The 12,055-nt window shown below is 33.0% G+C and overlaps 2 protein-coding genes across 2 annotated transcripts; both read right to left on the reverse strand.

Annotated features, from left to right (window-relative positions):
* Positions 1–238: 238 nt before the first annotated feature.
* On the reverse strand, positions 239–2,935 carry LOC114195091 (cation/H(+) antiporter 15-like). The gene is made up of 3 exons (XM_028085487.1): positions 2,732–2,935; positions 1,529–2,533; positions 239–1,456 (listed from the first exon to the last, which is right to left on the reverse strand). Exons 1-3 carry the CDS (start codon positions 2,933–2,935, stop codon positions 239–241), a joined length of 2,427 nt encoding a protein of 808 aa, XP_027941288.1.
* A 3,721-nt stretch (positions 2,936–6,656) lies between these two features.
* LOC114194094 (WRKY transcription factor WRKY24-like) lies at positions 6,657–9,858 on the reverse strand. Its single transcript, XM_028084149.1, has 5 exons — positions 9,479–9,858; positions 8,905–9,093; positions 8,200–8,813; positions 7,945–8,106; positions 6,657–7,434 (listed from the first exon to the last, which is right to left on the reverse strand). Exons 1-5 carry the CDS (start codon positions 9,797–9,799, stop codon positions 6,993–6,995), a joined length of 1,728 nt encoding a protein of 575 aa, XP_027939950.1. The 5' UTR covers positions 9,800–9,858; the 3' UTR covers positions 6,657–6,992.
* Between the last annotated feature and the right edge of the window lie 2,197 nt (positions 9,859–12,055).

The following is a 12,055-nucleotide window of genomic DNA, read 5'->3' on the forward strand; positions in this document are numbered from 1 at the left end:
AATTGATTCCTCGTCACATATACAACCTTAATCACTCTGTATCCATATAAATCTTCATTAACAAAAGAAACATACTGCCTTCATTTTGATTACTTTATAATTTATAGGCCTAGACTTTAGAAATCCATTGGCAAATGTTTAGTCCTCTAGAAAGAATTAAGAAAGAAAATAATAAAAAATTGTATGTACTTCGTGAATGAAATCTACAACTATATTTCTGATAAGCTGAATTAAAAGGTTAAAGAATTGGCCACCCCGATGGTTTAGGCTGCACATCCAAAACGGTTGGTAGTTCACGCCTAGGGACCGAATTTTCTAAATTGTGACAATCTTGACGAATAACATGCGTCCCTACTTTATTTTGTTGCTGCACCACCAAAACTGACCCGTCAAAGGTAGAATCTGAAGACACCAACATGTCTGCTACAGACCCAAGTTCTGGGTACTCATTCCACTCATTCATTCCATAGAACATTGAAGACTCACTCTCGTGGCGTCGACCCACCAAAATCAAATCAAAGCAACCATCGAATTCCCTAATCACGCCAATCATTTCAACACTATCTCTCACAATTTGCTCTCGGAAATCATGGCGTTTCACTTGGAGGTAGTTAACCATAAACTTGTGAATTATTTCAGCATCAGGGTCTCTGGTGATCATAGTTCTACTTTTCCTGCGAGATCCCGTTATCCTAATTACAGTGACTTTTACATTGGGGTGATCTGCCATGCGCATTGCATATGCCAAGGCTTCACGGTCATCTGGTCCTTCTATAAATACAACTGCAACATTATAAAAGGATACAGTTGTTAGAGGGTTGTTGTTAACCAAACTCCCACGTTCAACTAAGATCCCAACGGAACAAGGTGCGGTTCTCAGCAAATGGCGATTCAATGCTCTGACGGGGTTTGATAATTCTATAATCCCAGTTCTTCTAAAGTGCCTGTGAAAAGGCACAATTAATATGCATGCTCTTTTCTCTGCAGCCTGCATGCATACCTCGTCGTGCATTGTCTCATAAGGGGAGATACATGTGTAGACTTTGACCTGCACGTTACTGCATTGTTGCTCATATGATTTAAAGGCATTTATTATGCTGACTGAGCGATTAGAGCGCCATAGATGGGTGTTGCTCTTGAGATCATGATCTATCATAAGTGGGGCTGATCTTCCTTTGAGTTGAAGTAGGTGTAGAACATGGAAGTAAATGGGACTTTCAACTCTAGAGTTAGATATTTCTAGAAAATTGATCATGGTTGGAGTGTTTTCCTCACAGTGTATGCATGCAATGATGGGGAGTTCAATGTCGGGAGGAGCATGCTCAACGGTTCTCCACCTTGTTAGAGACAAGTAACTTTTAGATGGGTCATACAATAATTTGACTATAGGGCTGGAAGCTGCTGTCAACCATACTAAAGCTATCGCCATTTGCGAGTATATCATATCATCTATAATCTGCAAGACACAAAACATGTGGAAAATTATGCAGCAGTAGGAAAGTAAAGGCATACATAGATACATACATACCTTAAAGGTTTGTAAACTTTGCAAGTGCACCAACTGTGATATGCCTTGGGCACTAAGGATGAGACCTAAGGAGATTGCATCGGTGAATGACATCTTGCAATAGAGAGAGGGTAACACGACTCCTGCAATCTTGGCAAAGAAGTTACCTAAGGCCACTAGTTGTACAATTGTGAAGTCAGTGAAATTAAGTATATCGGCACTGAATCTAGCACTGGAAGAGAAGAAGAACAATGGCATAAGCAGTCCCGAGATGAGGGTATCTAGCCTATCCACCAATGCTGCTCCAATAGGTGGACCTTCTGGCACTGCTAGGCCAAAAATCAATGGTCCAAGCATGTAGTGCTCCCCAATGGCCTCACTAAAGAGTGAACACCCCAACATCATGACATAGATGGAAATTATGTAGGACTCTTTCACGGGTTTCCCTTTGGGTGTCATGCGTGTCATCCATAACATGATAGGTCGAAGAATACAAATTATGATAAGCACCAGTGCAATCAGACTGAGGATACCCAATGTCAGATATCCGTCTGGTTTTTTTCGCATAACTTTTGGACGCTGTGAGACTACCATGCCTTGCCACATCGCACTGAACGCTCCATTTATCATAGATGAAGAGACCGCTAATCGACCAACCTCGGAATTTAGGAGCTTAAAATCATGCACTGCACTTGCAGTGGCTTGAAAGGAACCAGCTGATGAGAAAGTCGAAATAAAATATAAGGCCTTGTAGATTTCTGATTCCGGGGACAAATATAGCCTTATAATATAAGCTGAACATACGCTAAAACCGAGTGGCAATAGACAAGAACCCAACCCAATGGCCCAAGTCTTTTTCCCTGTTCTAAAAATTAAAAGTGGATCTACCTTCACTCCCACCAAGAACAGAAACACCATCACCCCGAAACGAGAGAGTGCCTCAGCTATGTAGATAGTTTTTGGGGAGAACAACTTTTTAAGGTTTAAAGTTTTCCCCAAAAGTGATGGTCCCAGTACCAACCCTGCCTGAGAAAAATACATGCATTTCCATAACCAAATTAAGTATTAGCTTAGTTACATATCCAACTACATGCATTCCTAATTCACACTTTAATTATTAAAGCAAACATTGTAAAACACAACATTAAAGGTGCTTTAAGCATTGTTATCTGCAGAATAAATGATGATATATATGCATATAACAAAATATATATGTTGTATTACCAGCACATGTGGAATGAAGGTAGTCTCCCCAATGGGGACAAGAAGAAACTCGAAGAATAAGGAGGCTAAGCACGCTATGGAGGCCTGTAAAAGGACCACCGTTAACGTGTAGTTTAAAGGGTCTTCGTTGTAGAATATTCCTTTGGGATTAGTTTGAAACAATGTTGTATGTTCACAAACCCATTTAGTTTCGTTAACGCCCATTTTGTCACCTAAAGAGACATTTCCGTCAAATCAACCGTGATTTCCAATGAAGATCATGTCATTTGGAAGAGAATGAAGAAGAAGGGATAAAGTCAAAACCTTCAAATATAAACATGTTTTGTTGACTTATTTGGAAGATGTAGATTATGCACCACCCAGTTACTGTGATTATTTATTTCTAGCGGCAATGCTGAATTGCGGATTGGTGACTTAAAATTAGTTTTGTTTTATGATTAATTGATGATATTTTTGGCATTGAAATGGGTGGTGTTCACATAAAATGCTACAAAGTTTATGAATCTAGTAAGCTAAGAAACTAAATCCAATAGGATTCTTCATATGATTAAATAAATGATAACACTTCATCTTGGTAAACGATCTAATTGATTGCTTATCAATCAAAATTAATCTAACAAATTCTTTTTCGTACAGAAATATCTTTTAGTTTTATTAAAAGTTTTAAAATAATTTTTATTTACTAATTTCAATATTTTATTCATTTGAGGGTTCATATAATTAAATAAATGATAGCAATTCTAAATAGTTTACGAATCAAATTTAATCGAACACCTTTGTTTGTTTCAAATTTAAATTTCTTTTAATTTGATTAAAAAGTTTTGAAATAATTTTTATCCATTAATTTCAGTTTTATTAATATGAGAGTTCACACGTTCAAATAACTTATGGCCCTAAATCAGCCCAAACAGTGGATACGGATTTTGTTATTGGGCAATATCTTCCTACACCCCATCAAAACTTTTCAAAACTTGGACATCTCTTCCTGTACATCCCTTTTTTCTTCTGCACCTCCATAATTATAAAAAAAATAACTTAAGTGTGAAGAAATGAAAAATAGTATAACCAAAACTTAATAAACTAAAATGTTTTAATAATTTAAATAAGAAAAGACAAGAGGGTATAACTGATTTAATCAAAATACTACTCTGACTTATATTCATGTTCAGTTAGTATAAATATTTTCAGTCGAAATGAAAATCTTCAAACTAACCTAAATATTTTTCATCAAAAACTAAAGATTGAAACATGTTAAACACGAATTTATTTATCTTTTCAAATTTGAGCTTAACATTAATGGTGTTTTTAATTGAACACTCAAAATGAAATTGGTTTTAAAATAAACCAAACTTAAATACAAACAAAACAAAATCACTCACTAAAAACTGTAATGGAACCTCTTCTTGTATAATATTCAATAAGTTGTTTAATCAGATTAAAAACTGTAACAGTACTTCTTTTATGATACAATATTAAATAAATTGTTTAATACCAGTGTTATATATATATAGATATTTATAAATGATAATTTTAATATAATTATTTCACATTTTATTTATTAGCAAGTTAATTTCAATTAATGATATTATTTTCTATTCATGTATTTTTATTATTACGTTTTTGTTATTATAAATTTAACAAAAAAAATAATTTATTTAAAAAATAAGAATAAATTAATAACATTTCAATTTAAAAAATAAGAATAAATTAATAAAATTAAATCAAACTAAATTAGAAAAATACACAACTTCTTAAAAGAATGGAACCAGACTACTTTATAGAAACATTTCAATTAATCAACCATTTTCATAAAATGATTTAATTAGTTTTTGTATTATTCTACTTATTCAAAATTCAAATCTTGCACAATCCTGAAGTTTCTCGTTTTCATTAAACATAACAAGAAAATGATTTAATTAGTTTTTGTATTATTGTACTTATTCAAAATTCAAATCTTGCACAATCCTGAAGTTTCTCGTTTTCATTAAACATAACCAGAATCGATTGTCACAAGTGTCTCTTAAACAGAAGAAATTAATGTATTTTTTTTATCATTGATGTGAAGGTGCATTTTCCCAATTTATTTTGATGTTTAAGCTTACAATAATTTGATTAGAAAAGATAAATGATGATTAAGAAAGAAACATAGCAATATCACCTGCATAATAAAAAATGCACTTAGCAAATGGATGACATCATTCATGGGGTCATCATAAACTATTTGGCATGGTAGCACATTTATGAACACGACAACTATCAGTTTTAGATCTTATCTATATATCCATCTGCATCTAACAAAAGAAATAAATCTTTTTTCAAGACCTAAAGGAACATATCCTATAATTAATTCTCAAAAAACACAACCCTTTTCACTAAAACTGATATAATAATCTCATCCCTTAAATTTATGACAGAATTTGTTTTTCTTGACTTTGAAAAGGTAAAAGAACATTTTAGAGAGTTTCATCTTTAAAAAATTGTATTATGTTCTTTATTTTTCATATTTTGGATTAGATTCAGTACTATGTTAATACAAATTACTTTGTATAGGAAAAAAAATACTAAAAGAAAACATTGAAAGAAATAATAATAATATTCATTTAATTAGAGCTTTGAATATATATATATATATATATATATATATATATATATATGTGTGTGTATATATATATTTACTCTTCTACATCTTTTAAAAATTTCTATACTTGTTTAAATATTCTGAAAATTACTTCATTCTAAAATAACAACAATTTTTTCCTCTATTTTTTTTTAAATGGAATGATACTCTTAGTTTTGAATGAAATGTTAGTTTTTTCTTAATTTTCTTCCAAATAAGTTATATTTTCAATAGACAAAAATAATATATTTTGATAAAATAAAACTACTTTGATTAAATTGTTTCACTAAATATCATATTTGTTATTCTTAATAATAATAATAATAATAATAAGTGATAACTAGTAAAACTTAATCCTCAAAACTTTATTTACTTTTTTTCTTCTAACATCAAAACATATTTTAGTGTAGGTCTTAATTTATTAATTTATATATGTGTATGCAACAATCACATTCAAATTAAAACCTATAAATTCTTACGTATCATTCAAATTCTACAAGATCGAACTCACTTGAGTATTACAAATGAATTGTTTCAAACAAAACTTATAAAACTAAGTACAAAGTACTTAATGTAAACATTTTAATACCATAAGTACTTAATGTAAACATTTTAAACTCACTTGTGTGTCTTAATTAATCCATCCCAAGTAGGAGCAAAGACATAACAGAATTTTAACCCCCAACACCCAACCACACCACACTGCAATAGATTATTTGGCTTCCTTTTCAATCATCAATTTTCTATGCTTGAGGTGCGGCAAAAACAAAGATATAAATGGATTAGCTTAGCCATGGAGTTGCAAGGTAAGGTCGGCGAAGAAGGAAAAAAGCATGTGTTGTGTGGCCCCATGACAGTGACAACAAAGGCTAGGACAAATGAATCTGCAGAAGAGAAACGTGTGCATCACGTAAATGTCTCATTCCCAGTTCTCCTACATTCACACAACTCTCATTAAACAAAAATGTGAAAACAAAACCCTTTTTCCAAAACTGTCCCTTCCCACCACCACTCTCTCAAGTCCCTCCCAGGGGCATTCCTGTATTTCAACTGTACAAGACAAAATTTATGACTAGATAGATAGATAGGGTTGCTACCTGGAAGCATCCATTTGTTTAAGGAAGAAAAATGCAAGGAAACAACCAAAGTTGACCTTGACCACCTTCCCCACCAAACAAGCCAGCACCCTATCTTTGACTAGTATGCCATCCAATTAAATGCATCACTTGTCCTTATGTTCCTCCAATCATCAAATTTTAAACCTCTTTCTTATCAGTGTGAATCAAACCCATGTGACACAGTTTAATGTTTTAACACAAATAATAGTGAAGTTTACTGTCTTTGTAGTGAACAATTGACAAGAGATTAACTATTAACTGTCTTACAAAGGATTAACACGAGGTTGTCTTCCCAACTAGAGAGAAACCTCAAAGTAATGAAAAAATCTCAGCAACACCATCTGTGACATACAACAGTTATGGAATATATACTATATACCAATCCTGTGGCTGTATAAATTTACAACAAAACAAACCAAAAAATGCAATAAATGGAATGAACCTTATTTGTCCACTAAATCCTAGTCCCCCCCTCCTTCCAAAATTTTCATGCCTACCAAAAGGGAAAAAAAAAGAGAGAGATCCTTCAGCATAGTAGAGACTCAAGGAACATGTCATCTCTGGGCTCCTCCTTGGTTCTGGAGGAAAAAACATTGTCAGATAATTGTTGCTGGTTCATGTAAGAGCCCATTGAATTTCCAAAACCTGAGAATCCAAAGTTTCCTGGACTTTGTAGCATCTCTAGGGTGAAGGGTGATTGCCCTGATGGTGGTGCTTGTGGCCTTTGGTTTTGAATGGAGTTGTTGTCAGTGTGATGGTTCACTGACAATGGCCTTATTGCAGTGGTGGGGTTTGCAGCATTGTTTGGCAGGGGTCTGTTAACAGAATGGCTGCCACTGCCACGGGCTGCAGGGACATCATGGTTGTGCTTTCCCTCATAGGTTGTGATCACAGCTCTGAGGTCATGTGAGGCTCGTTCCACGTGCTTTCTCACTGGACATCCTGGGTGTGTGCACTTGTAGTAACTCCTACATGTCACAAGTTAATAACATTATCAGACCAGCCAATATGAGAGAACTTTTTTTCTTCTAAATCACATGCACACATGAGAAAAATCAAAGTTGCCAAATTTGACCAAGGAGTTTCAGACAAGGAAAAGGAAAAACTGGCACAAGTATAGTAGTGTACAGCAGAATTTCCACAAAGAAAACCATCATTACAGATTTAGGCAAAGAAATAGCAGCCATCATACAGTTATAATGTCTTTACCACATTTACATCAGACAAAATGGTATGTACAGTTAACAACAAAAATTTTACCTATTGTCATATAAGGTAAGTTAATAACTACATTATCTGCAAGAATTCCTGTCTGGTCCCCTAGGAAATTCTTTATATCTAAATCAAACTGTTTCAATTATAATTAGCATGAGAATGAGGAATTCCTTAATTGATTCTCCATCTACTGTTTCTGCAAAGTATAACAACTTTTAAAAGGTTGGACAAAAGTAAAACCTACGGTGAGTGTCTTTGTTTACCTTGGATTTGGATTGCCCTTTACTACTTTCTGCCCATATTTTCTCCATCTGTATCCATCGTCTAGGATATCAATGTCACTGGTTGTCTGAACCACAACTCTAGGTTCTCTTACTGTTCTACTACCAGGCGCTGACATACCCTCATTTTCTCCTTCAATTTTCCTGAAAAATTAATGAAGAAGTTAGCCAATAAAATGCTATAAAGTGGAATGGAGAACCTTAATTATGATACAAAGTAATGAAGTAAAAACTCACCATCTTTTTGCATCAGGTTCATCTTCATCGTATTCATCTCCACCTGATTTACACTTTTGAGAACTCTGCTCAAAGTCATCATCTCCTATTGATATTGATGAGTTATCTGGGGTGGCTGCGGAATCCATTTGTCCACTGCCATGAGTAGCATATGATTGATCTTGGATTTCATTGCTGATGGGATTTGAAGGAGGGATTGCAAGAGAAGAGGAAGATGATGAGTTTCTCCTGGTAGATTGAGGCTTGGGATGGTTATGAGTACCCTTATAAACTATCTCAGTAATTTGTCCATCTAAAGACCTCTCAACCTTCTTCTTCGTGGGGCAACTGGGGTATGTGCATTTGTAATAACTTCTTGGATTCTCACTCCCTTTCACTTGTTTTTGGCCATACTTCCTCCAATTGTATCCGTCATCTGACTTTCTGTTTAGGGTCTGAGATTGTGCGGGATAATTTCCAAAATCAGATTGAAATCCATTGCTATGGTTAGTCTGCACACTAACAATCTCAGGGGCAAAACTATGCATGGAAGAAGAGTTTTCGGTTTTCATCACACTCTTCCCTGAAGAAAAACTATCTTGCTTTGTGCTCTCCTGAAAATTCCATGGATTTTGCTGTTGCAAGCATCAAAATTGAAAATTAAGAAAAGAATAGCATATAATACAAAAATCCAACAAGAGAAAAGCATTTAAATGGATCACTTACTGCTTGAAGTGCAACATTTGAAGATTGATATGTTACTGTGGATGAAGCAGGAGGCCTCGCCTGGGTCTGGAAAGAGAAATTTGAGAAGCTTTTGTCTTCTTCTTTGACAATTTGCTGGTTTCCCCCTGAACTGCTCTTCCAATTGAAGCTCTGAGAAACAAATGCTCCGGTTGTTGGAGATGGCAGTATCTGTATTTAAAAACACAAACCAATTAATTCAACATCAACAAAAAGCAAGTCGGTGAAACGAAACAGGAACCATAAGGAAAAACAACAGGAACCATAAGGAAAAATAAATTACCAAAAACAGAAAACAAAAATCTGAAGCAAAAGCAAGTTCAAATTCCAAAGAAATCGCCTTGTTTTAACATACAAACTAGTATGATACAATTTATCTTACATAAGTTGAAAACTAAACTACAAAACTCTCTCATACAAAACATGTTAATCATGTCTAGTTCCAACATAAACATCTATCAAAAACTAAAAAAATACTTCATTTTTTTTATCAAACTTTTCTTAACAACCTAACTCAAACAACAAAACAAGACAAGAGAGGTGAGGTTGGACTGACGTTAGAAGAGTTAAGGAGAACCGGAGAGTCAAGAAGCTCAGCAGGACTCAAACCAGGTGGAATAGCAAAGTATGAAGAAGGAGAAATGGGAGGAGGGGAGAGAGGCAAAGAAGGAGGTGGAGTGGACTTGAATTTGGGCACACCAGAGGCATTTTTTTCAGAGAAAGCACCCTGAGACTTGTTGTTGTTATTGTTGTTGTCTGTGGGAGAAGCAAGGAGGTCAGAGAAAGAAGTGGTCATGAAGGGGTGTGTGGCGAAGGTGAAGTTGGCGAAGGAGTTTGCAGTTGCAGAGGTGTCTAAACTACCAGTAGAAGAAGCCATGAGAGAGGAATAGAAGAAGAGGAAGAAGAAGGAGTGGAGAGAAAATCTTTGAAAGTTGGAAATGGAAACGTTTAATATAAAGAGGGAGAGGGTACGTATTGCACAAGGCTTTGGTTTCTATTGGGGGACGATATTTCTGGGAAGGTAAGAAACAAGAAATGAAGGGATTGTTTGACCGCTGAAAATTTGCCACCGTGTATTTTTTATTTTTCTATTTTTTGGAATTTTTAAAGGTGCTTTTTTAGTCAAAGCTCGTGGGTTTGACTGGATGGCGGCTAGGCTTGCACTGAGATTTGCTTCTTTGTTTGTGTTACTGCTGCTATGTGTGCAGTTTGGAATCTTCAATGGCTTCAGCTGCTAATATGCTTCAAAACTTTTTTTTTTCTTCTTTTAGCCACTATTGCAGTGCTAGAATCCGAGATGATTGTGGTGTTACTTTTGAACACTGTTTCTAGAGTATCTCATATAGTTTCCCAAGTTTTAAACTAGATTTTGTAACAGAAATTGCTTTGTTTTTTTATGAAAAGAAGAAACACAAATGTGTTTACGTGAACACTTTTGTACATGTTTCGTGTGTCAGGGGAAACGAGAGACCTATAAAACAAAACAAAAACAAAAAAAAGAGATAAATTGACAGACTGCTTACATAAATACAAAGGAAAAGAACACATGTAAGGAAAATGAGACAGACTGTAATAATAATATTAAAATAATAATAATGATAAGGAATACATTAAAAAAAATAGGTTTAACTAATGAATTTGAATATTTTTTAATGAAGTCTCTTTCAACTTTTTTATCTTTTAATTATTTAATTTTTTTATATTTTCATTTAATTTTTTGTCATTTAATTTTTTCAATAAAGTAACATGATTATTATTTTATTATGTTATTTTCCTTACATATTTATATGAGTTAAGAATATAAGATTTAATGATTAATAGAAAATGAATATTATGATTAATGTAAAATATCATTACTTTTATTAAAAATGTGTTAAATAATAAGGTTAGCTTCTATGTCATATTTATACCCATCAAAGGACTATATCTATCATTATAATTAATGAGATTATTATTGTTATCTAACTACAATGTTATTTAACTTTTATATTAACCATGTAATCTTATTTTCTTAATACGTTAGATCAAGTATACAATAAGATAAGATATCAATCACGTCACTTACATAGCAAATAAGTTAAACACTTAAGTGACAGAGATTCAATTCAAAAATATAAAATTGTTTAGTACTCAACAAACCACAAAAAAAATTTAATAAAAACTTAATTGAAAATACTCAAATTTATCATAAACTAATAACTCAATTAAGCCAACAAAAATAATATCCAAATGTATATCATCAACTTGACTTAATTAAGCCCACAAAAATATAAGTAAAACATTAAATAAGAAATGAGTTACACCAATAAAGTTCTTAATTTTAGAGAATTTATTGAAAAAAATTTGTCTTCGTATTGTCTGAACTTGTCTTCATTTTAACATAGAATCTCTGCATTAATGGAATACGAGTGTAGATATTACTTGATTTTGTCAATTGGATATGAGGACAAGAATGAACATCTACATATCTTCCTCCATCCCCATCCTACTAGTCATCTCCATTTTTCATCCATGTTTCCGTTTAAATTACTAAAGTATTTATAGTTTATTAGGTAACCTAAAAAATTTATCTTCTCTTAGTATTTAGTTTCGTAACCCTTCTTTTTCTTTTTGCTACACATTTTTTCATCCTCTCTTCTAATAGTTTGACTTGTTATATATCTACAAAATTTTTATTCGCATCTCCAAGTTAGGAGCTTCCTTTTGATTACATATTTTTTTTATTTGTGTGGTTATGTACAAATGGTGTATTATCAATTGTAGTGAATCAAATAGTTTTTAGATTTCAAGTGTTTAATTGCATAAACTCTTTATTTCTTAGATAATATAAAAAATGTATCTTCTTTGTTCTCTTTTTTTTTTCTTCATTCTCAATTATTATATTATTCAATCAATTCTTATTCGATCATGGCATCCAAATAAAAAAACTTATATTTGGTTTTAGGGATAATCAGGCTCAAACTGATAACTTCCACCTTGAAGAATTTTTGTTTCGATTAAACAATTTTCATGATCTCTCAATGGTTTAACTAGCTCGATATCTAGAAGTTTTAAAAAATCTTCAAGGAACTTTCTATCTTACCATACTCTTAATGATACATATTTTTTTTCTTTATGCAGTTTTGTTCAAAGG

Source organism: Vigna unguiculata, chromosome 8, assembly GCF_004118075.2.
Source record: "Vigna unguiculata cultivar IT97K-499-35 chromosome 8, ASM411807v1, whole genome shotgun sequence".
NCBI classification, from domain to species: domain Eukaryota; kingdom Viridiplantae; phylum Streptophyta; class Magnoliopsida; order Fabales; family Fabaceae; genus Vigna; species Vigna unguiculata.

Excerpts from the sequence above, each read along its gene's own strand:
- LOC114194094 (XM_028084149.1), bottom strand. The coding sequence starts at position 9,799 with ATGGCTTCTTCTACTGGTAGTTTAGACACCTCTGCAACTGCAAACTCC. Across the intron at positions 9,094-9,478 it reads TTCTCCTTAACTCTTCTAAC|ATACTGCCATCTCCAACAAC; the intron begins GTCAGTCCAACC and ends TTTTAAATACAG. Across the intron at positions 7,435-7,944 it reads AAGGGCAATCCAAATCCAAG|GAGTTACTACAAGTGCACAC; the intron begins GTAAACAAAGAC and ends TGTGACATGTAG.
- LOC114195091 (XM_028085487.1), bottom strand. The coding sequence starts at position 2,935 with ATGGGCGTTAACGAAACTAAATGGGTTTGTGAACATACAACATTGTTT. Across the intron at positions 2,534-2,731 it reads CCTTCATTCCACATGTGCTG|GCAGGGTTGGTACTGGGACC; the intron begins GTAATACAACAT and ends TATTTTTCTCAG. Across the intron at positions 1,457-1,528 it reads AAAGTTTACAAACCTTTAAG|ATTATAGATGATATGATATA; the intron begins GTATGTATGTAT and ends TGTGTCTTGCAG.